The sequence below is a fragment of the Mchenga conophoros genome, linkage group LG6 (genome assembly GCF_057382185.1).
Source record: "Mchenga conophoros isolate Kocher_MC1m ecotype Shallow Benthic linkage group LG6, M_conophoros_male_GT1.1, whole genome shotgun sequence".
NCBI lineage: Eukaryota > Metazoa > Chordata > Actinopteri > Cichliformes > Cichlidae > Mchenga > Mchenga conophoros.
The window spans coordinates 38,690,297-38,712,973 of record NC_140531.1 but is presented as its reverse complement, the minus strand read 5'-3'; the positions used below and the strand labels follow the sequence as shown (position 1 = coordinate 38,712,973).

At 38.7% G+C, this 22,677-nt stretch overlaps 3 protein-coding genes across 6 annotated transcripts; 1 reads left to right on the top strand and 2 right to left on the bottom strand.

The window, feature by feature from the left end:
• Positions 1-163: 163 nt before the first annotated feature.
• Positions 164-4,396, top strand: LOC146573261 (uncharacterized). The gene is made up of 12 exons (XM_085277937.1): positions 164-678; positions 827-859; positions 955-1,044; positions 1,456-1,527; positions 1,636-1,724; positions 1,837-1,939; positions 2,198-2,300; positions 2,380-2,432; positions 2,541-2,619; positions 2,841-3,313; positions 3,513-3,706; positions 3,815-4,396. The coding sequence occupies exons 1-12, from the start codon at positions 466-468 to the stop codon at positions 3,957-3,959; spliced, it is 1,647 nt and encodes a 548-aa protein (XP_085134063.1). The 5' UTR covers positions 164-465; the 3' UTR covers positions 3,960-4,396.
• Positions 4,397-5,533: 1,137 nt separating this feature from the next.
• LOC146573260 (uncharacterized) lies at positions 5,534-11,001 on the bottom strand. Of its 3 annotated transcripts, none has more exons than XM_085277936.1 (5): positions 10,788-11,001; positions 8,284-8,380; positions 7,800-7,910; positions 7,185-7,351; positions 5,534-6,852 (listed from the first exon to the last, which is right to left on the bottom strand). In XM_085277936.1, the coding sequence occupies exons 2-5, from the start codon at positions 8,371-8,373 to the stop codon at positions 5,808-5,810; spliced, it is 1,413 nt and encodes a 470-aa protein (XP_085134062.1). In that variant the 5' UTR covers positions 8,374-8,380; positions 10,788-11,001; the 3' UTR covers positions 5,534-5,807. The 3 variants fall into 3 exon arrangements, with proteins under 3 accessions (XP_085134062.1, XP_085134060.1, XP_085134061.1); XM_085277934.1 differs by lacking the exon at positions 10,788-11,001 and adding an exon at positions 8,649-9,584; XM_085277935.1 differs by lacking the exon at positions 10,788-11,001 and adding an exon at positions 8,482-8,633.
• Positions 11,002-12,173: 1,172 nt separating this feature from the next.
• LOC146573259 (multidrug and toxin extrusion protein 1-like) lies at positions 12,174-22,007 on the bottom strand. Of its 2 annotated transcripts, XM_085278742.1 has the most exons (16): positions 21,825-22,007; positions 21,151-21,252; positions 20,993-21,061; positions 20,622-20,770; positions 18,542-18,584; positions 17,679-17,723; positions 17,474-17,571; positions 16,297-16,394; positions 15,690-15,871; positions 15,499-15,607; positions 14,277-14,352; positions 13,898-13,967; positions 13,672-13,804; positions 12,918-13,012; positions 12,777-12,840; positions 12,174-12,704 (listed from the first exon to the last, which is right to left on the bottom strand). In XM_085278742.1, exons 1-16 carry the CDS (start codon positions 22,005-22,007, stop codon positions 12,460-12,462), a joined length of 1,761 nt encoding a protein of 586 aa, XP_085134868.1. In that variant the 3' UTR covers positions 12,174-12,459. The 2 variants fall into 2 exon arrangements, with proteins under 2 accessions (XP_085134868.1, XP_085134867.1); XM_085278741.1 differs by having other exon boundaries at positions 12,174-12,840.
• Positions 22,008-22,677: the final 670 nt, after the last annotated feature.

Below are 22,677 nucleotides of genomic sequence, written 5' to 3'. Positions count from 1 at the left end.
ACATCGCGTAAATGTTGTCCCTGGGACATTGTGTAAATGTTGTCCCTGGGACATCGTGTAATTGTTGTCCCTGGGACATCGTGTAAATGTTGTCCCTGGGACATCGTGTAATTGTTGTCCCTGGGACATCGTGTAAATGTTGTCCCAGGGACATCGTGTGATAGCTTGTAAATAATGGAATGAAAATTATTGATTGTTATTAACTTGTGAAAAAGAAGTGTAACAAATCCACATGTTATGTTCTTACACCCTTACAGAAACTGTGACTCCTTCACAATGTCAGGTAAATGTCAACTCATGTTGAATAATCAACCAATCAAGCCTTTTATTATCACATGCAATGTTACACGTACAACTGCAATGAAAATTTCACCCCCTTCTGACCATACATATATTGCTTAAACATCACATTGGGAAGACAGGTCGGAAACAGTTAGGAAGGTCAGAAAACAATTTAATTAATAGATGAGGGGAGAGGAGGAGAAAAAAGAACTACAACCAGACAAAGCTCCTAGAAGACTGAAATGGATGATGGTTGCAGCATGCAAAAAGAAAATGATATCTGTTGACTACAGCATATGCTTTCTCACAGATTACCTTGCGGGAGTAGCTGGACCAAACTCTATTGGTATTTCAAGTTTGAAATCCCTGTTTGACCAGACTAACATTTCAGATGAGGTACCTCTTGACATAAAAATCCTTTTATGTTGTCATAAAACTAATGTTAAATTCTGCTTTAAATACACTTTATTGTACAATTTACTTAATGAATCGTGTTCCTTAGTTCTGTTTTTATTTATATGTATTTATTTATTTGTTTTATAAGGTAATAGATGGCCTAATCTATTTGCAGTGTGAGGTATGTTGAAAAGCTTGTTTGATCATAATGACATAGCATTTTACGTTTTTTGTAATGTATTTGAAAACATAGGTGTATTTATGTTATTTTTATAGAATTTCCCTCACATTTATCCAATACCAAGCCAAATCACTGGAAAAATTTTGGATGGGTCCACAAGAGCACAAAGTGCATACTTTTTGAAGGTATGACTTGGACTGTGGTAACTATGTTCTTATCACAAAGGGTTTATAAGTTGCCACTATAAACAAACAGCATTTTCCAAAATTGAAACCTTGTCAGAAGAACCTGAAAAATACCTTTCTGAAACCTTTTCTGTGTAAAGACTTGTTCAAAAGCAATGCACACAGATTAAAACATTTCTGTCTTGGCCAACTGATAAAGAACACCAAAAATTGAGTGGTGCGTGTTGAGTCTGTGGTCTTGATTTGTTTTGTACACACTGTAGAAATTAATTAATGTAAACCAAAAATGACACTTTCTATATGTTTGTGTATCTGCAGAATTAATTACAAGTCTCACCTGACAAGCTTTTGCAGTTTTGCAGTGTCATTCTTGACAGAAAAACATACTTGTCACATTATTTTTATTTCCAGAAAAACATCTTTCAGATGTATGAGAAATTGATTGGAGCCTGTCTGGAAAACGGCAGCCACTGGACCTTGTTTGTAAGTTGCACAGATTTTGCACTCTCTCTAGTGCATGATACTTTTCAGTGTCCCTCATTAGGAATTCTCAAGGCCCAAGCCTACCATATCCATCTTTTTACAAAACAGTTTTGTGACATACCCAAGAGGACCATAGTCTATATGAATTCATTTGGCGAGTCGGAGGTCAGAAAAAGTGCGGTGTTGAAAAACTGGAGGTAATTAATTAACATATTTAACATAACATATTTAATTTAATTGAAAGCATTACCGAACGTGGTTATTGATTTCTCTATATGCTTTTTATTTGTAATAACTGCGATCTCTCAGCTCATTTGCTTCAGCAAGAGGCTGCGCTGGAGAGTGGACCTTGTCACATGTGAGCCACCCACATCAACAGGATGGGAACTCATGTGGAGTGCATGTCATAATGGTACTGAAAACTATAGCTTTAACCTATATAAGTAATGTTTACATTTTTGCCTATTCAGTTTTTAAAGCCTTAGAGGCAGGATGGTAAAATCTCAATTTTTTTTGTAGATTGAACCATTTCAGCAGTAATGCTTTGCTTTGGTTGCTCTGTTTTTTTTTTTTTTTTCTCGGGGGGGGGGTTAAAAACAAACAAACATTTCTTTGTTAATCTAATTCTTTTTGTTCTTCTTTTTTTTTTTTTTTCTTCGTCAATTATTAGTTTGCCCAATCTCTCATTGACGGTAAAACACAAGTGGAGGAGTACAACACTGAAATCACAAAGCTCAGGTCCCGACTTTGCCACTACTTATTTTCCTCAATAGGTAAAGATAAAATTAGCTGCCTTCTTTTTCTCTAACATTGGAAAATGTAACTTGTACTTAAACAAATTATATTTTGCAGATCGAACTAGGAAGTGCAGTCAGTGCTGGTGTGTGATTGCAGCCAAAGACCGGGTACACTATGACATGTCCTTAGCCATATAGATTGTTTATTTAATGGACTTTGTTCATTTGTTTTTTGTTTGTTTATTTCTTCTTTTTTTTTTTTTTTTAAATTCACAGGTGCAGTGCCAGAAATGTGGTGCATACAAGCACATGCGTTGTTCAAAGTCTGTTTGTGGCATCTGTATCTTCTGTGAGAGTAAGTCACAATATAACTAAACAACGTCCAAAAATGTTTAAAGTGAATTTTTTTTTCGTAATTTTGCCTTTGCACACCAGGACTGTGTAATTAAAGTGGACGTTTCAAGATCCAGTTTTTACACAAAACTATTTTAGACATAACTGTGTCGTATTGTGGGGATTTCTCTTCACAATTAAATTGATATAGTGCTGTTTATATCATTCTTCTTTATGTAACAGCACAGTGCAGCACAGCAGAGGGAAAGGAGTTGTGCAGCATAGTGGGTGGCTATACAGGAGGAGCAATAGAAGTAGCCAGTGAAGAATGTCATCAGGGAAAGCATCAGGCAGCGAATGACAAAGGAAAAGTTCCTAAGGGAGAGAACATCTGCAGCAAATCGACAAGTAACAGTGAGATAGGAAGACTGACAGTCAGAGATGAAGGTACACAGACTGAAGACAAAGAAAAAGAAACAGAAGTATACGGCACAAGTCTGAGTACAGATAATGCTGCTGCTGATGATGTTGACAGGATCGATGCAGATACAGAATTCCAAACTGATTCAGAAGGAACTAGTACAGTTTACAGAGTGCATGGTCGCTTATCTGTACCAAGCTCAAAAAAGAAAACCTACACAATAACAGAAGACGAGATCAAGCGCAGAATCAACGCAGAGAACATGTCAGTTCATGTTTTCAGAGGTTTGATTGGGGTAGGTATACATTTCGTGATTTTGATGTCACCTGAAATAAATCCGGGTTACTCGTATCAATGAAGTGACAATGTGGCTGGAAATTGTGCATTTGCTGCAACATATACACAATTACACCATGTAAACAAAAGCATTTAACTTTGTGCGCGTGTGTGTGTCTCTCTCTGCTCTTTTGGTGTTTGCACTTTTTCTTTTTTAGGGCCATAAAGCCAAACTGCCCGCAATGATTCTTGACAGGCCTAAGAAGGCCAAAACTAAAGTAACAGTGTTTAGTGTTCTGAGTGAAGAGGAGGCTGGGGAGCTAGCCCTCGGGTTTGCCGGAAGATTGGCCTGCGATGTCACAACAGACATGGTCTGTAAAGGCATCGACCATTCAAGTGCTGATATGACAAAGTAAGTTAGTAAAACAATATGAAAGTTGTATCTTTTTTGGTATTATTTGTCATTTCCCCGTATTTGGGTTATTGGTGTAACATTGTTAATCTTACTTTCTAATAACAGACAGACTCTTCTCAAAATCCAACACAATCTTAAACATGAGCTGACTGATTCCTCAACCTTCAGTTTGCTGACACACACCTTTGGCCCCGCTGCACTGGATTCTGTCATTTCATTCCTGTGTGAAAAACTTGATCTTGTTTCTTAAATAATGAAACCTTTTGTGACTTTTGTTTGTTCTGTAAATCAGAATCTTGAAAATTGTTCATTGTTGTTCTAAGTTTGTGTTAACTATTTGGCAAAAATGATTGGTTCCTAATCCAAACAGCATAATGACTGTTCTAACACATATCTTAAAAATGCTACAAAGAAAGAAAATTATCACATATGTTTCAATATGAATGTAATTGTGTCACACTCGGTTTGTAGTAGCTTTCCTGTTTTATTTTGAGTTTTGGTATGTTTACACTGTTATTTTTATTTCCCGTGTGTTCGTCTTCCCTTATTAGTTTTACTGTATTTAGTCTGATTTAATAACTTATAATTATTTACTTTCCAGTGTGTATATATGCTCCTCGTTTGGATTATTGTTTGTTTGAGTTCTGCCTGTCTTTTCTATTAAAGATTTGGACTTTTGGACTATTAGTGGACCTCGTAGGTTTTTATTCTGTTCAATTGGTAATTGACTGGGTTTAATTTAGTGGCCTGGAAAACAGGCCGGAGGGGTCTGGTCATTTTAACCCCCTAAGACCCGAAATCTTCCATGGCATGCATTTTTAATTTCTCTTTGATATTTGGGCCGATTGGAACCCGATGAATGTAAAAAGAAAGAATTACCAGGTTTTGTTTTTTTTACCTAATTTTTGTTTCTGAGAAAAATGAGAGCCACATATGAGGACATTAATTTGAAATTTCGATAGAACAGTTGCAGTATAATGTCCTCATAACTGTATATCAGGCACTTGTTGATCAAGATTTAGTATTTTGGTCTAAATAACCCAAAATGTGATGTCCACATGTGTGGACGCCAGGCTGGAGTAAAGTGTTAGAGCTATTTATACCTATGTAAACTTTTATACACTGGTTTTTACCTGTCTTGTTTCAGAAAGGTTTAAAAGGGTAATGTCCACAGTTTATTTGTTTATTTATTTGTTTGAATTCAACATATTTTATTAAAGTAATTGAGCTTGAACACAGAAAAATCTGAATCAAATAATCATAAAATCAAATCACTTGCACTATACTGAAGTCTAATCTACTCTGAGCTAATGCCGGTTTCCAACACTAATGATCGGGTGAAGGAGAGAGATGAGGGTGTGCACGGCCACTGGTGCTCTTATCCCTGTTCTTTGTGATACAATCCAACAGGAAAGCAGTCAAACCCTTGGACATTAGCCAAGTTAACGTTCACAAATATATACACACAGAGGAACTCTGAGCCCCAATGTCAGCATTAGCACAAACATGCCACTTCATACCAAATCTCAGTGTGAGGTCAGGTGTTAGTCTCATTCCATTATTCTGGCTATATTTTCTTACTCATTACTATTAAACTTATACTTAAGACTAACTATTAACAAAATCACACCCCAATAACTCTGTTATTACACTTTGTATTTAATCATAAAAAGGCTGGATGTTGAAACCTTTTACTTCTATTTTGTATGAGCCAGGGTTCTCAACAGCTGATACTCTATGTCCAAAAAGTGACAGGTATCGTTTTATGGAGCAAAAAACTTAAGAGCGCATATTTTATAAATAATACCAACAATTACAAATGCAGACCTTTAATAGTAATAAGTAATCCTTTATTTATAATGCATAGCAATATAAAAATAGTAACATATGAAAATATTACAATGGGCACAGATGAATTTGTATCAAAAACAGCAACCAAGCCAAAGTAATGAATAACACACATAAATAACAACTGCTTGAGAGACCAAACAATTTCTTTTCAACTGTTCCTTGGCAGAAAGTTAAGACAGCTATTCAGCTTTAGGTTTCAATAAACAGAAGTAATGGATGCAGTCCCTTTGAAATGTCACACAAAAGTCTACTTGTGCATATACTTAGCTTTAACTCTTCTCTTTTTTGTTTTGTATTCCAAAAGGTTTTCATTTTCTCCAGAGGATGTCTCTCTTTCAGTGGTTATCGACTGTTCACATTCATTTTCACAGACTGTTGGAATGTCGATGCTGGCCGAACGTTTCTTGCTAGAATACAATGGCCTAATTTTGCGTGCATTATCTGTCGTCTTTATTTCGTACTGGCATATACTTTTGCCTACTTGTTTTGTTTTTAAGACATTTGTATGCAGTTCATCTATCATTGCAGTAATACCCTCTGGAATGAATGCCCACTGTTTAACTGTGTCTAAAACAGCATTTAGTTTTCCAACTGCATCTTCTGTGCATTTTTTGTCTGTGCTTTCAACTACAGGAGTGTCATTCAAAGTTGATAGAGGACTTTTCAGAGAGTTTTTCATTTGTTTAAAATGGCAAGCCACCTTCAGGCAAGCACATGTGTTATAGTGAGAGAACGTACAACAAGTGCACTGAAGTGTTGCAGCCGATGCAAAAAAACACAGATTTCCAAACAAACTTGGCATTTTTATCACTTTCAAGTCCTCACAGTGTACAAAGTAATGCCTTTCTTTCACTGCAATTCTTGCCAAGGTAGAAATGTCTGTTTCCATGTTTGGATAGATGTCATTGTCAGCCTCTGCTAATTTTGCAAGTAACACTAGATGCTTGCAAAGAAGTCCTCGTAAGCCATATGTACAGTTGCAGTAGGACTCAACAGGGCAGACATCATACACTATGTCTTCTCTTGACTCAGATGGGACTTGATATGCATTAACTCCATGGCTGTTCTTGACTGTAATTTTAAGAGCCCAACCACTTTCCATCAGTCTTGAAGCAGAGTCTGAAACTTGAGACAAGGTGTCAGCAAACCTGTTTTTCATGCGGCCCACATCTTGCAGGGTTTTTATGACTGACAAGTAGTCGTCGGCCTTCCCTAGGAGCACTTCAATCAGATCATCCAGACGCCTATTCTTGTAGCCAGATAAAAACTGGTATTTCAGGCGGTGGAAAAATCTGAAAAACAGTTATTTGAAATGATTAGTAACTGTAATTGAAGGAATTTAAAGTTTTAATCAAGACTGTATTATTTTTTTAAAAATTGGAATACCTATTGCACACGTCTTTTATAAAGGAATGCTCTGTGCCGGTTTAGCTGATTTAGGCAAATCCACCTACTCTGTTTTTTGTTGTGATAACATAAAAAACGCTGCTAGAATTTAAAGGATTTGCCTAAAACCTGTTCTGGCAATGACATGACGAACCTACTCAGTTTAGCCTCTTGGATTAAAGCATAATATCTTTTTTTCAGCAATACAATCGAATGAGGTCAAAATAATAAATCATACCTTTCAATCACATTGTTTGTTTCAGAACGAGCGTGACTGAAGCGACGGCCGTAGTCACACCACATGTGGCCAATGCCTTCCCAGTGCTTCTGAAAATACTGGCACACCAAAGGGTATTGCTTAAATGTCTGGCAGAACTCTGCTGATGTGGCTTTAAAGTCGTCCTCCTAAGAGAATTGGATGCAACAGAATATATTTCAATCCATTTAACAGACCTATTGAAATCTTTAATATTATGTATTGAAGCCCTTTTCCTTTTATTGAATAACATTAAGAATTTTAAGTTATTAATAATATGTCGTGTTTTTGTATTAAGAAGCAATTATTTCTTCCCTTACAATGGCTAAGAAGGAACACTAAACCTATAAGCATATTTGGTTTCAGCATCTGTCTGTGAAAGAATCCCACTCACAAGTTCTACTGCACAGTGGGTGACACAATGATGTTCTGCACAGCTTAAGTACTTGTTTTGATAAGCAAGATAAGAAGCCAGTTTTAGAAATTGTTTCAAAAATCTATTTTGTATCTCTCTGTAACTTTTTTTAGCAACTGAAAGTTATTATGCTCTTAGTGTAATCAAGAAGTCAAAATGTGAAATAGACAAATTACACTTACAGATGTGCAAGCTTTCAGCTTACAAAAGAAAGAAATGATTTCATTTCTCTTTTGGGTGTTAGAAAGCCCATGGACCCCGGACTCTGATTTTGAAAGCCATCGATTAACAGCCTGTGAATGTAAGAGAAAAAAAGTTAATCTGGAGAGAGAGACAGAGGAGCAGCTGTACAAAAAGCATAAAAGAAAGCTGACGTCCAAAAATAACTTTGTCACTCACTGGACAAGAGGACCTGTGCATTACAGAAATCAACCAGGCAAACATATTTTTAAATGTCAAAAAGAGCTTTGGGAAGCAGCCACCAGAAGATGAGTGCACTGTGGTCTTAAATGGATGGACATAGTCACTCAACATTTTATCCCTTTATATTCATTAACCTGAGTAGGTGAATATCACAATGAGGCAAATCATAACAACAGGACCCTGTTGTAAAAATGTGTTTCAGGTGCATCTTAGACAACGTGAAAAGAAAACAATGTGGTTTACCTGCAAGACATGGTACCAGCATAGAAGGATAGCTGACTCTGGAAAAACCTTCTGCAAAGCATTTATTTCCGCAAAGTCTTTGTCAACCATAAATGCTCTACAGAAAAAAAGAAAACACTAAATGAGATTAAACAGTATGAAAATGTTTTTGCTATCTCAAAGCACCACTTCAATGCCAAATTAAACATTTCAACTCACAAGTAGATATATAAAATACTGCATACAGCCTATAGGAATAACTTTAACAACTGGAAAGGAAAGTTTTTTGCAGCCCATGCTGCAGCTATAGCATTAGATTCTGGCATGTTATAACTTTTTTGAAAAGGAATTATTTCAAAATCAATAGCTGTCAATGTATTATTTACCTCGGGGAAGTTGGGAAATGCTCACAAACTATTCCAAGAACAGTTTCCAGGGTTTTCTGACTTTCGTTGCTGACAATAGCATAGGCCACAGGGACTCCATGCCCATGATCATCTCTTACAACAAGTGTGAATAAGGGAAATGAATACTGGTTAACGCAGTGCGTGGTGTCAACAAATACTAACTGTTTTGCATAGTTCTCCATGTTTGATTTCATTACAGGTGTCTGCAAAACAATCATTAGTTCTTGGTCAGATGTGTATGGTTGATAGAAGAGAACATGTTCTTGATGTTTTCCATTAAGTAAGGTATGTACACTTTGACTGTCTCCACAGTTAAAGTGCTTCTTCCTCATCATGCAGGTTCTAACACTGTCAATGTCACGTGGTGTGACAAAATGCTCTCTGTTGTGAAGATCTCTGTGTCCATGTTCTTTGGCCCATTTATGACATTCGGTTAGTATGATGGCTGGCTTAGTTCCAAGGGAAAGCAGTTCCTCAATCTTCCTCCTCAAATCACTGGAAATATTGTTGAAATGTGCGTCTTTTGGGTCCGAAGGATCATGCCCATCATGCTTATCATATGTACGCTGCACGATGACTGTGTGGTCTTTCCAACATTTGAGTACTTTAAATGAAACATAGGCCTTACAGCCCACTGCTCTGTAGCTGTTTCGACTTTTTTTCCCCAGCTCTGATGCAGTTGAATTTGTAATAGTCTCTTTTCCTGTCTTTACCTGAGGCAACATTTAAACATTTATAATGTCCATGAAGGGTTAATGAGTTCAATTTTTCTAACACAACACTGAATGGGTCCTCCTGGCATTGTGACACATGCACACAAAGTTGTGTGTCTTTTCCAGTTCTTTTTTTTTCGTCATTCAGAACACTTCTTCTAATTATGTCGTCCATTTCTGGTGGAAAAATAACGAAGGTTTAATTAGTCAATATTCATTAATTCATTTTAACTTGTTGTGGGGTTTTTTGCAATACAATGTAAATATTAAATATAATATTAAAAAATATATATATATAAAATAATATAAAACAAACAGGGGCTAAAAGAAGCTAAACTTTCATATGGTATGTCTCTGGCAACTTTAACATGATGTCCCAGGGACAACATCTACACGATGTCCCAGGGCAACTTCTACATGATGTTCCAGGGACAACATTTACGCGATGTCCCAGGGACAACATTTACGCGATGTCCCAGGGACAACATTTACGCGATGTCCCAGGGACAACATTTATGCGATGTCCCAGGGACAACATTTATGCGATGTCCCAGGGACAACATTTACGCGATGTCCCAGGGACAACATTTACGCGATGTCCCAGGGACAACATTTACACAATGTCCCAGGGACAACATTTACGCGATGTCCCAGGGACAACATTTACGCGATGTCCCAGGGACAACATTTACACAATGTCCCAGGGACAACATTTACGCGATGTCCCAGGGACAACATTTACGCGATGTCTCAGGGACAACATCTACGCGATGTCTCAGGGACAACATTTACGCGATGTCCCAGGGACAACATTTACGCGATGTCCCAGGGACAACATCTACGCGATGTCCCAGGGACAACATCTACGCGATGTCTCAGGGACAACATTTACGCGATGTCCCAGGGACAACATCTACGCGATGTCCCTGGGACAACATTTACGCGATGTCTCAGGGACAACATTTACGCGATGTCCCAGGGACAACATCTACGCGATGTCCCAGGGACAACATTTACGCGATGTCTCAGGGACAACATTTACGCGATGTACCAGGACAAATTTGTAAATTTCTGGATTACTGTTAATCTCCATAGAATCAAGAACTCATGTCCAGTTTCACAGCTATGGACCAGTTAATTATGTTTCCAGGTGATAGTTTGATTCATAGATTCAGCACACAACCATAAGTCTAGGCCTTTTAGTCCAGATTCTCTTCACTTATGTTTGTAAAATGATCAGGGAAGCTACTGCAATTTTGCCTGACCCAACCCCCGGGCCACGAAACACCCAAAAAGTTGGGGAACGCTGGTCTAGAGAACACTGGTTAGCTAATGCTGTCGTCAAGTAGCCTATCGCTAGCAAGCAAACAGCAAGCCAAGTGAGGAACATATGTATAATGCTTACCGTTTATTAAAGGAAAGTATCCTAAATTGACTTCAAATTCGGCGGACAGGCGGCGGTTTTTCGCTTCTTCACTTGTATTTCGAAATACTCGAAGGCGGGTATTTCGAAGTCGCAAAGGAATGACGTCACAAGAAGGTGATTGGTCACTTGCAATGTTGAACCTGGAACAACATTAATTATGATGATGTGGGAACAATGCTGACACGAGGAAATCAGATCGTCCCTAAATCACATGATTAAGGTCATGCACCACACTGTGCTGTGATTTGTTATCGTCTTCCACATTTAGTTTTTATTGGGTCTCATTTCTCAAATTGCAAATTCTCCATTCCTCTCCGTGCATCTTAGTCCCTGAAACTAGGTATGTGGCAATGGATTGAAGCAGGGGACGCAGGTTTCCTGCTCATCCTAAAGTCCACAATCAAGATGATTGTGCTCGCACCGCATTGACAAAGGAGTCAACCACAGCCCGGTACTCTCTCTCAACACCCACACTGATCCATCCAACCACTGCAGAGTCATCAGAAAACCTCTGAAGATGACAGGTCTCTGTGCAGTGGCGGAAGTCAACAATCCAGGACACAAGAGAGGCATCCAGCTGCATTTCAATCTGATGCCACTACTAAAAAAGTCCAACAAAGACTGTTCTTTTTAAGGAAAATGAGATCCTTTAATGTCTCATCTGAGATGTTGTCTTTGTTTTGTAGTTTTATTGAATGATGTCTTTTCGCTGCCTGGTTTGGTAACCTGACGGTGAAGAATAAGAATAAGTTGGGACTTCTGGTAAAAACTACTAGCAAAATTTCAGGGCGCTGGCAAGATGGACTTTTGGCTATTTACAACAAAAATGTGCTTAGGAAGGCTCATTCTATTGTTAATTGTTTGAACCATCCACTTCACAGTGAGTTTGAGTTGTTGCCTTCTGGGCGCCGTTTTTGAGTACCTTTGAGGAAGACCAAGACTCCAGGTTTCTTTTATCCCTACTGCATCCCATCTCCTTAGTGGCAAATGACCATCCTGTGACTTTCTATTACTATTATTGTCATTATTATTTTATATTATTGTTTTGTTTACTTTTATTTTGCCTGCTAAACTAATTTCACCCTGTGGGACAATAAAGAATTTGAATTGAATTGGCTATGACAGAGTGGATAATGTCACATGTGGGGTTAGCAGAGGGAGGCACAGAAACAGCCACCAAGATTAGATGGGTAAAAAACCTGACTTCAGAGTCGAACTGTGCTAGATTTGCTATTATGGACATTGATAATTAACAGTACTGGTTGTTTGATGAAACTGTCTGAGAAGATGTCATTTATTGCATGGGCTGATATGTATCTGAATGTGAATCTAATCTTTATTTAAAACATATAATTAGCAAACATTAATAAACACTAAAAAAAACCTTATATGAAATCAGAAATACAACTATTATTAGCTATTAGCTATAAATAAATATGCTATTTCATACATAGTTTCTGTAAAAGACACATAATTAGACAGAAGAGATAGCTAAATTAAATTAAATTCTTTAATTTTCTTTTGGTATTTCTGATATCTTTTTGTGATATGTTGATTAAGGCAAATAAAATAAAAAGTGGTATTTTTTGTGTGCACACTAAATATACTAAGCGTGTATGTATATACACAACAATACATTTAACCCATTACATCATTTGAGCAGCGGGGTGAGGACGGTGTTGGTAATGACTCCAGCAGCGAGGATGAGGATCATGATGAGTATCGCCAGGCCGCGCCGTAACACCAGCTGTGACACTGACAGAACATCTCCCACTGTAGTGGTGTTGGTGGTTTGACTCTCTTCTGGTATTTGCACCTCCATGTATACGTGGTCCACCCCGGCGCTCTCACCACTGGATCCAATAGTACTGATTGGGGTCTGGATGTGATTAGAGTCTAGGGTTTGGAAAGAGAAGCATGAATAAGACACTGTAATAATGGGATGTTTCAGCCAGTTTGCCCACTCACCTCTATTTTCCATCTTGATCGTGTCTTTTTCTTCTTTGATGCGGACTCCCGCTCGCACTTCAGCCTGATCAGACACAACAGTTAATGACATGCTTTGATGAATGAAAGTGTGATAAACTGTCAATAGATGCAGGTGTGCACCTCTTCAGCAGCCTTCTTCCAATCGAGTTTGCACAAAAATGTGATGAAAAAGATCGAATGCACGAACACGCAAACCGTAAGGCCTGTCCAAAATCCTACAGCAGAAAAAACAGAAGAAGAAGAGTTTTAATAGTTTTTCTGACAAGCAGGAAGTACATTTAATTTCTGACCGCAGCACGCATTTGTCACAATCCACCTGTAACCTGAAAGACACAACATACACTGGTTATATATAGAGATGTAGATGTGTAGATGAATAGCAGCATATGGCATATTATGATATGTCTTTAGCAAAAACTAAGCAAAAAACGCAAAAGCGAGGTGCTTTGCTTGGGATGATGATTGTGGTGTGCATTGAAGTTTGCATGGCCCAACATCTCCTCTTTATTCTTGTCTGTCCAAAGAACATTGTTCCATCAGATGCAATATTGCAAACCTAATCCATGCTGCAATGTTCCTTTTGGACAGAAGAGACTTTCTTCTGTCAAACCTTCATGGACAGCAACAAATGCTTCCCCAAAGTCACTGCTGATGTCTTTCCTCCCTGGCATTATTATAACATACTCGACTAGAAAACTACCAAAATGTCTGGTTTTATTTAATGAATATAATAAAATTAATTGTTATTATATAAAATTAGGGATAAATAAAGTACGACATATCTTATTTTCTCTTGTCTTGAATATGTAATATCAATCCAATGCTATGAAGGAAAACAAAGGAGCTTGGAATGCCACCCTCACTCAGTCCTCACCTACAACCCCCATTTTGGCTGCAAACATCAGAGACACACCAGTGGGTAAGCCAATAAAGTAGTACCCGATCAGGTTACACAGAGCACCAACCGACTGCTTTCCTACACCTCTGACAACTCCTCCAGCCACAGCCTGTAAACACAAACACAGATTTCTCTGAATCACATTTTATATTTGACAGTATTAGCCTGAAATGTCGATCACTGCTGTAAAATCATTTCTTACCGCAATCGCATCACCAAGATGCAAGAAACTAATTATCAACATGAGGTCAGAAACCCTCTGCAAAATATCGCTAAAAACAGTGTGCAGTTTCAGCTTCAGTACATCTGTCTGTACATTCACAAATATTGTCAAACATCAAGAACATATGAAACTTAATGAAAACAAGACCTTTAATACAATGGGACACATGAACAATGAATTTATTTGATTATAGCACTCACATAGGCTTGTTTTAGTTAACTGAAACTAGATAACAAGGGCAACATGTTTCTGAGACAAAGGTATAAATGATTATCTTGAATAATACATGTAATTAAAGAAGCAATAAATAAGAGAGGAACTCTTCCTGGAATCAAGGTTAAAGGTCAAAGATACTTACGGCTCTGATGTGAAAATGTATCCGATGACATCCTTTGAGACGCCAAAAATAATACTAACAAAGCATGCAATTATGACTGCAATGAGAAAAACCATTTAAATATTAAAATCACAGGAAAAACAGAAAAACAAGGAACACAAAAGGTGGCCAACTTTACAGTTTATATACAGTTGTGGTGAAAAATGTACTGTAATTTCATTATTCTTCTTTTTCCAAAGTAGAACGATTGTACAGCATTCACGTTTAACAACAAAAACAAGTTCAAAAACAAGGCACAAGTTGAATTTATGTTAACACTTTAGAACCTAAACCATGATATAACTGCCAGAAATCTTTCATTTTTTGATAATGGACTGTTTGTTGAACCTTTAGACAAAATATATATCAAATTTTAATCAGCATATATGAGGTTTAACTTGAATCACATTCGCTACATGAGCGATATTTTTGCAATTTAGTCATTAAAATGTGTCATGCAATTTAAATCATTTGGGGGTGGGGTGGGGGGAGTCACGCTGATGATCACAAAAAGGCATGTATCAAATACGATACGCTGGGATTTAAAGGGTTCAAGTTTAACTGCAGGCTCAAAATTACATGAAGTATACATAGTCCACAAATTTATTGCAGCTTATTCAACATGTGTTCTAATGCATATCAACTACATACTATTTTGCCCAGGGTCGGGTAAACAAACTGGTCCATAATAGGCAAAAGGTCACTGGTTCAATTTCAACTGGAGACAAATCCCCTTTGGGACTGTGTCAGGATGGGTATCCGGCATAAAACTGACCAGATCAATCATGCAAAGCTACCCCCTGTGGTGACCCCTTATGTTGACGGAACAGCCATGGACCCTGTATGGGTTGTGGAGGTACTCGAGCTTCCTCCCAGACCAAAGAAATGCATGTTAGGTTAGTTAATGGCTCTAATGTCACTGTATACATGAATATGAATGGTTGTCTATCTCTGAGTTGGCCCTGTGATGGACTTGGCACCGAGAGTCCACCATTAATCTACCATTAATTGGCTACGCTGTTGGAAGGTGGCTGGATGGATGAATAGTTCATTTATATTTTATGAAATGTATTCTACTTCATATTCTTATGTCATGAAGCTCAGCATGAAATAAAACTAATCCTGCTACTGCTCAGTTAGCAGTATTTTTACTTTTTTCTGTTCATTTAACACAGAAAATAATACTTAGTGTGTTGGTTCTTACATGCACAGATGATGGGGACTTTGCACGACAGCTTGGCCTGCTCGATGTTTCCTGCACCAAGTGCATTCCCAACCCGTACGCTGGCAGCACTAGCAAACCCTAATGGAATCTGTGGGAAAATCCATGTGTAATTCCAAAATGTAATGCCAGGTCAACATATAAGCAAAAGTCAAAAGGTTCACTGGAGTTACCATGTATGCAGTAATAGTCAATTCGTAGGATATCAAGTGAGCTCCCAACTCGGCCTCACTGATCACACCAGCCAGGAATCCTCCCACTTCAACCACCCACCACTCCAGACAGAGCATGAGCATGCTGGGGACAGCCAGCTGGGCAAAGGGTCCCCACTCCTGGAGACAGTCGAGGGACCAACCTGTGTGGGTCAGAGTGACTCTATATGTCATCTTTCAAACTATTGGTTTAAATTAGGATTTAATTATGGGCCTCGGATCAACAATTACTAATGAGGAATTTGCATAAATCAGACATTACTATTAAACAATATTTAAATCCCACACATTTGAACTATTACAGAGATGTCTTGAAGTTTATTGGAACCGCAGTGTTAAAGAATAACCTCTCCTCCACACTGCACTCCACAGTTATAGAGTATGACTATTTTTGTCAAACATTAAACTCTTGAGTATTTATAATGGAAAACTTCAGGTATGAAAGGCCAAAAGCTAAATGATGCAACATGATGAAATTATTGGACAGAATTGGAAATAAGGCGAACGACACAGCAAAATCAAAACATTTCAGCAAGTTCAGGATCCCCGTAGAAGTAAAATGACTGACCTGCCCATGTGGCCTTATGCAGACCTCTCAAGTACATGTAAATGAATAAGACTGATGCCAACAAATACTGGGAGATGGCACTGGCTGCTGCTGATCCACTAGAAGATAAAAACATTAGAGATTAAAAGAAGGAAAAAAAATGAACAATTAAAGCTCCATATTTACAGGTGACAATTCAAGCACCCTAAGATAGGCTTCAGCCCCCTGTAACCCTGTAAAAAGACAAGTGAAAGAGGATGGATGGATGGGTTTCGAATTTGCTGTCAGTTCATTATTCCTTTTAGGTTTTTGAGAAACAATTTATATTCATGTTCTACATTTTGTTATATATTTTTTTCAATAGTGCCGCTTTGTATTTCCTTGTGCTTATGGGTTTTATAGTCTTCCGAAGCCTGGTATTGATTTCTTATTAGATATATGTTGTTTGCTTCAAATTAAGCACTTTAAACTAAAACCACTATCAATGTGTATGCCTGTTACATCTAACCCTTCTTTCCTTCCATCATGTGCAGACAGAGCTTTCAACGTGTGGCATGAACTGGGAATTCATAAATTAAAAGACGTGTAATCAAACGATACCTTCATGTCATTTCAACAATTAAAAGATAGATTTGGAATACTGTGCAGCCATTTTTTAAGATATCTTCAACTACGAAATTATATCCGCACACATCTGCCACAGTTTGAAAGCATGTTGTCTGATACCTTGACACTGACACTAAAAATATTACTGTGCTCAAGCTCATGATGTTATGGTCCTGAATCGGTGACCCAGTGTTTTGTGTATTATTGGTGTTATTCTATGATTTCATCTTTGTATATGACTTCTAGCCTTCTGAGTTCTGTTTTTGTATTTTAGTTTTGAGGGTTTTTTTCTGGTGCCTCTGTGTCTAGTTCTTAGGTTTAGTTCTGTGCCCAGTCTGTTTCCTGTTTTACTTTGACGGTCAGTGTATTCTCGTCTTTCAAGTGCACAAGGATCAAATGCAGGACACTTGATCCTTGTGTCCTGCATTTGGGTCTGCAAATTTACCAACACACCATAAAACCTGTGGTAATTCACCTAAATTCACTGGATCATGAATTTAGATAAAGAATTTAAAACACATATAGTTTTCACTGTCTGAATTGAGGTTACATTCAACCAATGATGTCACAGGAATGATGGAGGAAAACTTACGCAACACCCAAATCCAGCTGATGGATGAGGACGTAGTTGAATATTGCATTAAAGACATTTCCGATTGCTCCAGTTATAACTTGAGGCCATATAATTCCCTGTACACCAAAGCACAAAATACAAATAATATTCATGTTAATGTTTTAAAAGCACAACCAGTTATTAAAGTAATGTAGGCCATATGCATGCTTCAAAAGCACTGCACCTGATTTTGAAGATACCTCCCCTGCAGATGGTACATGAAAGCAGCCTGAAGAAAGCAAACATTAAATTATAAGAGACTCGTTGACAGAAGTGAAGAACAAATTTGAGCACATGATCGGATCTTAGGTTAATCAGCACGCTAACACTTTTCAATGAAAACAATGAACATGTCAAATAATTAGTAATAAATCAAAGAAATAAAATTTATCACAGATTCTATACATTGATACACCTCCACTGCAAGTTATTAACCCTCATCCACTTTGTCTGATAGTTTATGCCTCAAAGTTCAACCAAGAATAAATGAGAGGGGGGCATCAAAGTTAGAGATTGAGCAGTATTGTTGAACAATGTAAATCTCCTTAGAAACGAATACCAAGTCAAACATGATAAATGGTGAATGCACTGATTCTTATAAAGTGCTTTTCTAATCTCTCAGAGCACTCAAAGTGCTTTTTACAACACGTCTCATTCACCCATCCGATCCTTAACCTCTTAAGCACCAACGCCCATAGATCTGGGGACAAAAGGGAGGAGATCACATATAGGGTTAGGTGAGCATGCCTAAGTGCTTTTTATCTAACATTCACACTCCAATGGATTCATTGGAGAGTAACTTGGGGTTACTATTTTGCTGAAGGACATTTGGCATGCAGACTGGAGCAGCTAAGGGGTCAAACTACCAACCCTAACCCTTAGTAGATGACTTTCTCTACCACCCCGTGTGCTGAGGTGTGACCGATGCTCTCTGGACCTTAAATAGCACTGCATCTGTTGTTAAGACCCTCAGTTCTGGATATCAACCTGCCTTTTGTTTAAATATTGAACACCTTCCAAATCTGCATCAAATCCTGTCAAACTCACCGGCAGAGCGGGCATGAAGATCTTCACATAGAGCTGGGAGAGGCTTCATGTGGAAATGAAAAAAACAAAGTAAGCCTGTGAAACTGATGATGGTGACATTTGACTGCACATAAATTAAGGTTACATACCATTTTGCTTGTTCTTTTACTTCATTCTGCTCATTACTGTTTCATGCTGTGTTACACAATGGTGACTTTAATGCGTTATGCTGTAAAATAAGCCCACCAATGATGGTGCTTCCTTTTTATACTTATTGGGTCCAACTAATCCCAAATAGTTTAGACAAACTGAAAATGCATCTCAGGTCTCAGGATGTTAATTATCTTTTTAAAAGTTTTTGGCAGCTTTATCCAAAAGTCAAGGCACAGTAACAATGTGACAAACAAACAAACACAGCACGTAGTTTAAGTAGTGTTGGGTTGTAAACCTGTACAAGGATCTACTGAATTATTTCTCACAGGTCAGAAATGTGTGCAGTAAGAACCAGCACACATTTCCATGCATTTCCACTGCTGAGTTAACAGCTAGTTTCTGCTGCTACAGGTGGTCAAACTATGAGGTTTGGTATAATGTGCTTTTCGATTACTGCATTACAGTGACGCCCCGTTTATCTCGAGTTACGTTCTAAAAATATGTTGTTTTTAGGCTGTAAAACCCGTCACTACACCCGAAAGACAAAACGCCAAAACACAGACTTAACAACGTGGTGTATGCTGTACAGTGCAGCGAGGAATGCCCGGACCTCTACATTGGAGAGACCAAACAGCCACTTCACAAGCACATGGCCCAACGTAGAAGAGCCACCTCCACAGGACAAGACTCAGCAGTCCATCTGCATCTTAAGGATAAAGGTCACTCTTTCGAGGATGCCAATGTTCACATTTTGGACAGAGAGGACAGATGGTTTGAAAGAGGAGTGAAAGAAGCCATCTATGTCCACTGTGAGCGACCATCTTTGAACAGAGGCGGGGGTTTACGACACCAACTCTCTGCCATCTATAATCCAGTTTTGAGATCCTTCCCAGACGCCTTAACGCCCACTCACATCCTGGGCCATCTGATCTCATGATAAGGTGGGGCCAGGTTTCACAATGAACTCACCCGAAACTCTGGCTGATTGGGACCCACACCCAGTTTCACACCTTGGCTCAGGCGATTAGAGGATCATCAGGGGGTCCTTTTGTCCCTCTGTGGGGGGTCACTCCCACTAGGTTTATATCTGGGACTCTCCACCATTTGACCTTAGAACTGAAGAAGCTTCTCGGATGAGAGGTGAAACGTCTTCAAGCAACTTAAAGAAGTCCAGACGCTTTTCTTTGCAAGCTCCTTTGACCGTCACTACACACTTTATACACTTTTCTCTGACAGGCATGAACATTTTCACACTTTTCTCTCCTGTTTAAAGACTCTCAAAGTTCAAACCTTCGTAGAAAAATAAGTCCAGTATTAAAGAATGAAGCCAAAGATCAAACCCTGTTTTTATGTCCAGAACATGGGAATAGAGCAGCTGCCAGAGAATTAAACATTAATGAATCAATGGTACGGAAGTAGAGGAAGCAAGAACAATGAGTTGAGTAAAGTTTAACTCATCTGACTGTTTTGTTTTGCCTAATGCCTCATGGTCTGAAAAATACGGTAACTTCTACCTTCCTTTAGCATGTCCAGAAGTTCATCATTTGTGAGATGGTTAGCATCTTTCTCTGTATCTTGGGTGCTACCGCAGGTGCCTTTGACGGTGCAAAACGTTTCGTCGACATTGTTGTTTTTGTTGGGGAGAAAACTTACAAACATACAGTACAGCACTTCAGAGTCACACTGCTAGTGATCGAAGATTTATGTAAATTTGACAAGCTGAATGCAAAAACAACAAAAACAAAAAAACATGCAAAATTGCACAAAAAAAATCCGCGAAACAGCGGAAGGTGAACCGCAGTATAGCGAGGGACCACTGTATTTTTTGCACAAACTAACAGTGCTTGGCATTTTGCATAATTTGTGTTTCTTTAAGAGTGAGACAGACACATGCTCAGCAGTGTCACAACATCCACGCGTCTGTTATTGCTGGTTAATAACAGCTCACCTGGCGACCTCTGGACTCTGTTTGACAGCAAGTAGGAGAGGCTCAGTGTTGATGAGGATGGCCCAACAAGGGAAACAGGCCAGCAGCAGAATCAGAACTCCCCTCTGGAGAATCACACCCACACGCTTCAAGTTACCGCTCCCATACGTCTGCGTGAAACAGGTAGACAGACGCTCGGGTGAGAAAAGTTGGAAAACACAGAATCCCACCAAAGAACAAGGGTATGACTGATCATAGAAAAATAACTCCACACAAAAGCTCAGTGTTGAGATGTTTAAAAGGGCATTCCAGGAGAACCTGGGAACCCAGCTGTGCTGCTTGTGTTTGTCTTGGTTACACAAATAAAGTGAAAGCTCTGGTGAGGACCCTACCTGAGATATGAGGGTATCACAAGTTAACGACAAACCGGTGCCAATGGAAATACCAGTGACGTTAACTACCTGCAAACGAAACACAACATGCATAAAGTGGGGTAAAAAATGATGCATATTTACAGTTCAACAACAAAGGCACTGAAATGTCTGCTCACCGCAATTGATAATGCTACAGCTGCAAGTTCAGTTTTCCCCAGGTGACCACAGAACACCGTGCTGACAAAACTGATCATGAAAACCATGAACTGGGAAATGACCTGAAGTACAGAAGAGGAGATACTGACTCTGTGTTGTATTTAGAAATACATTTAAAGGAAAAATAAATAAGTAATGAATATGGTTAAAACATTTAGTAACTTAAGGATGTTAAACATATAGCAAATATCTAAAATAGATGGATACTTCCCACAAGGGAAATTTCTGTGTTACAGCAGCACGATAAAGAGTAAAAATAGTAAAAACATAAGCAACTGTATGTTTTGGGGGCTTAAAGAAAACATGGAGGAATTTGATATGTAATCCAAATAATGCATAAAAACATAGTAACTTAATTTAAAATTAAATGATTGTAATACTAAACAGATATACACAGTACAGTCCTACAGTGCTTGAGGTCCATTCAGAAACAGGACTTCATAATAACATAAATAACATTTAATGTATTTATTAATAAGACACTAAACCAGGGTCCAGGTCCCACGTTTAAATCAAATTACAGTTTATTGACACATGGTGCATCTTCTGTAGTAAATCCGTTCTTCCTGTCAGTAACAACAGACAGAGAGTGTGACAAACTTCAAATGAGCTTCAAATTTACACACAGTCTTACCACTGGTCCCGCCAGTTTGGAAAGTTGCACAAGCTCATTGCGGTAAACTGACGGAATAAACCGAGGGACACATATGTGGCAACAGCCTCGGGAGCTCTGTGCGCAAGCAGCCGCTGCACTTTCCTTTAAATCCTCTTTCACTGCCTCGGTGCATTTTCCTGTTTTTTCCCCAGAAGAGTCCATAATTGAACAAATACAGATCCTCTTCACAAACAGCTCTGGGTGATTTCTGTCACTCAGGCAGAAGAAAATGTTGTTGCTTTGATAACCAGCGCAGGAGTCTGAGGAGGGGCCAGACACATACTGTCCTCCTCACCTTACAGCCAACCAACTCTTGACTCTGTTTAGGTGTGATTTCGGCTATTGCAAAATACTCAATACACTTGTACAAATAAAGCATTCACTTACAGTTGATCATTAAAATGACAGTTAAAAGATGCTGGTGATATTCCTTAGTAAATGGTAAATGGCCTGTATTTGTATAGCGCTTTTACTAGTCCCCCCTAGGGACCCCAAAGCACTTTACACACCCAGTCATCCACTCTCACATTCACACACTGGTGGAGGCAAGCTACAGTTGTAGCCACAGCTGCCCTGGGACAGACTGACAGAAGCGAGGCTGCCATATTGCGCCATCGGCCCTTCTGGCCAACACCAGTAGGCAGTAGGTGAAGCGTCTTGCCCAAGGACACAACGACCGAGACTGTCTGAGCCGGGGCTCGAACCGGCAACCTTCCGATTACAAGGCGAACTCCCAACTCTTGAGGCACGATTGTCCCCTAATCCAATTGAGGAAAGGCTCTAATCCTTCTGGAAAGTAGCACTTTCCAGAAGGATTAGAGCCTTTCCTCGA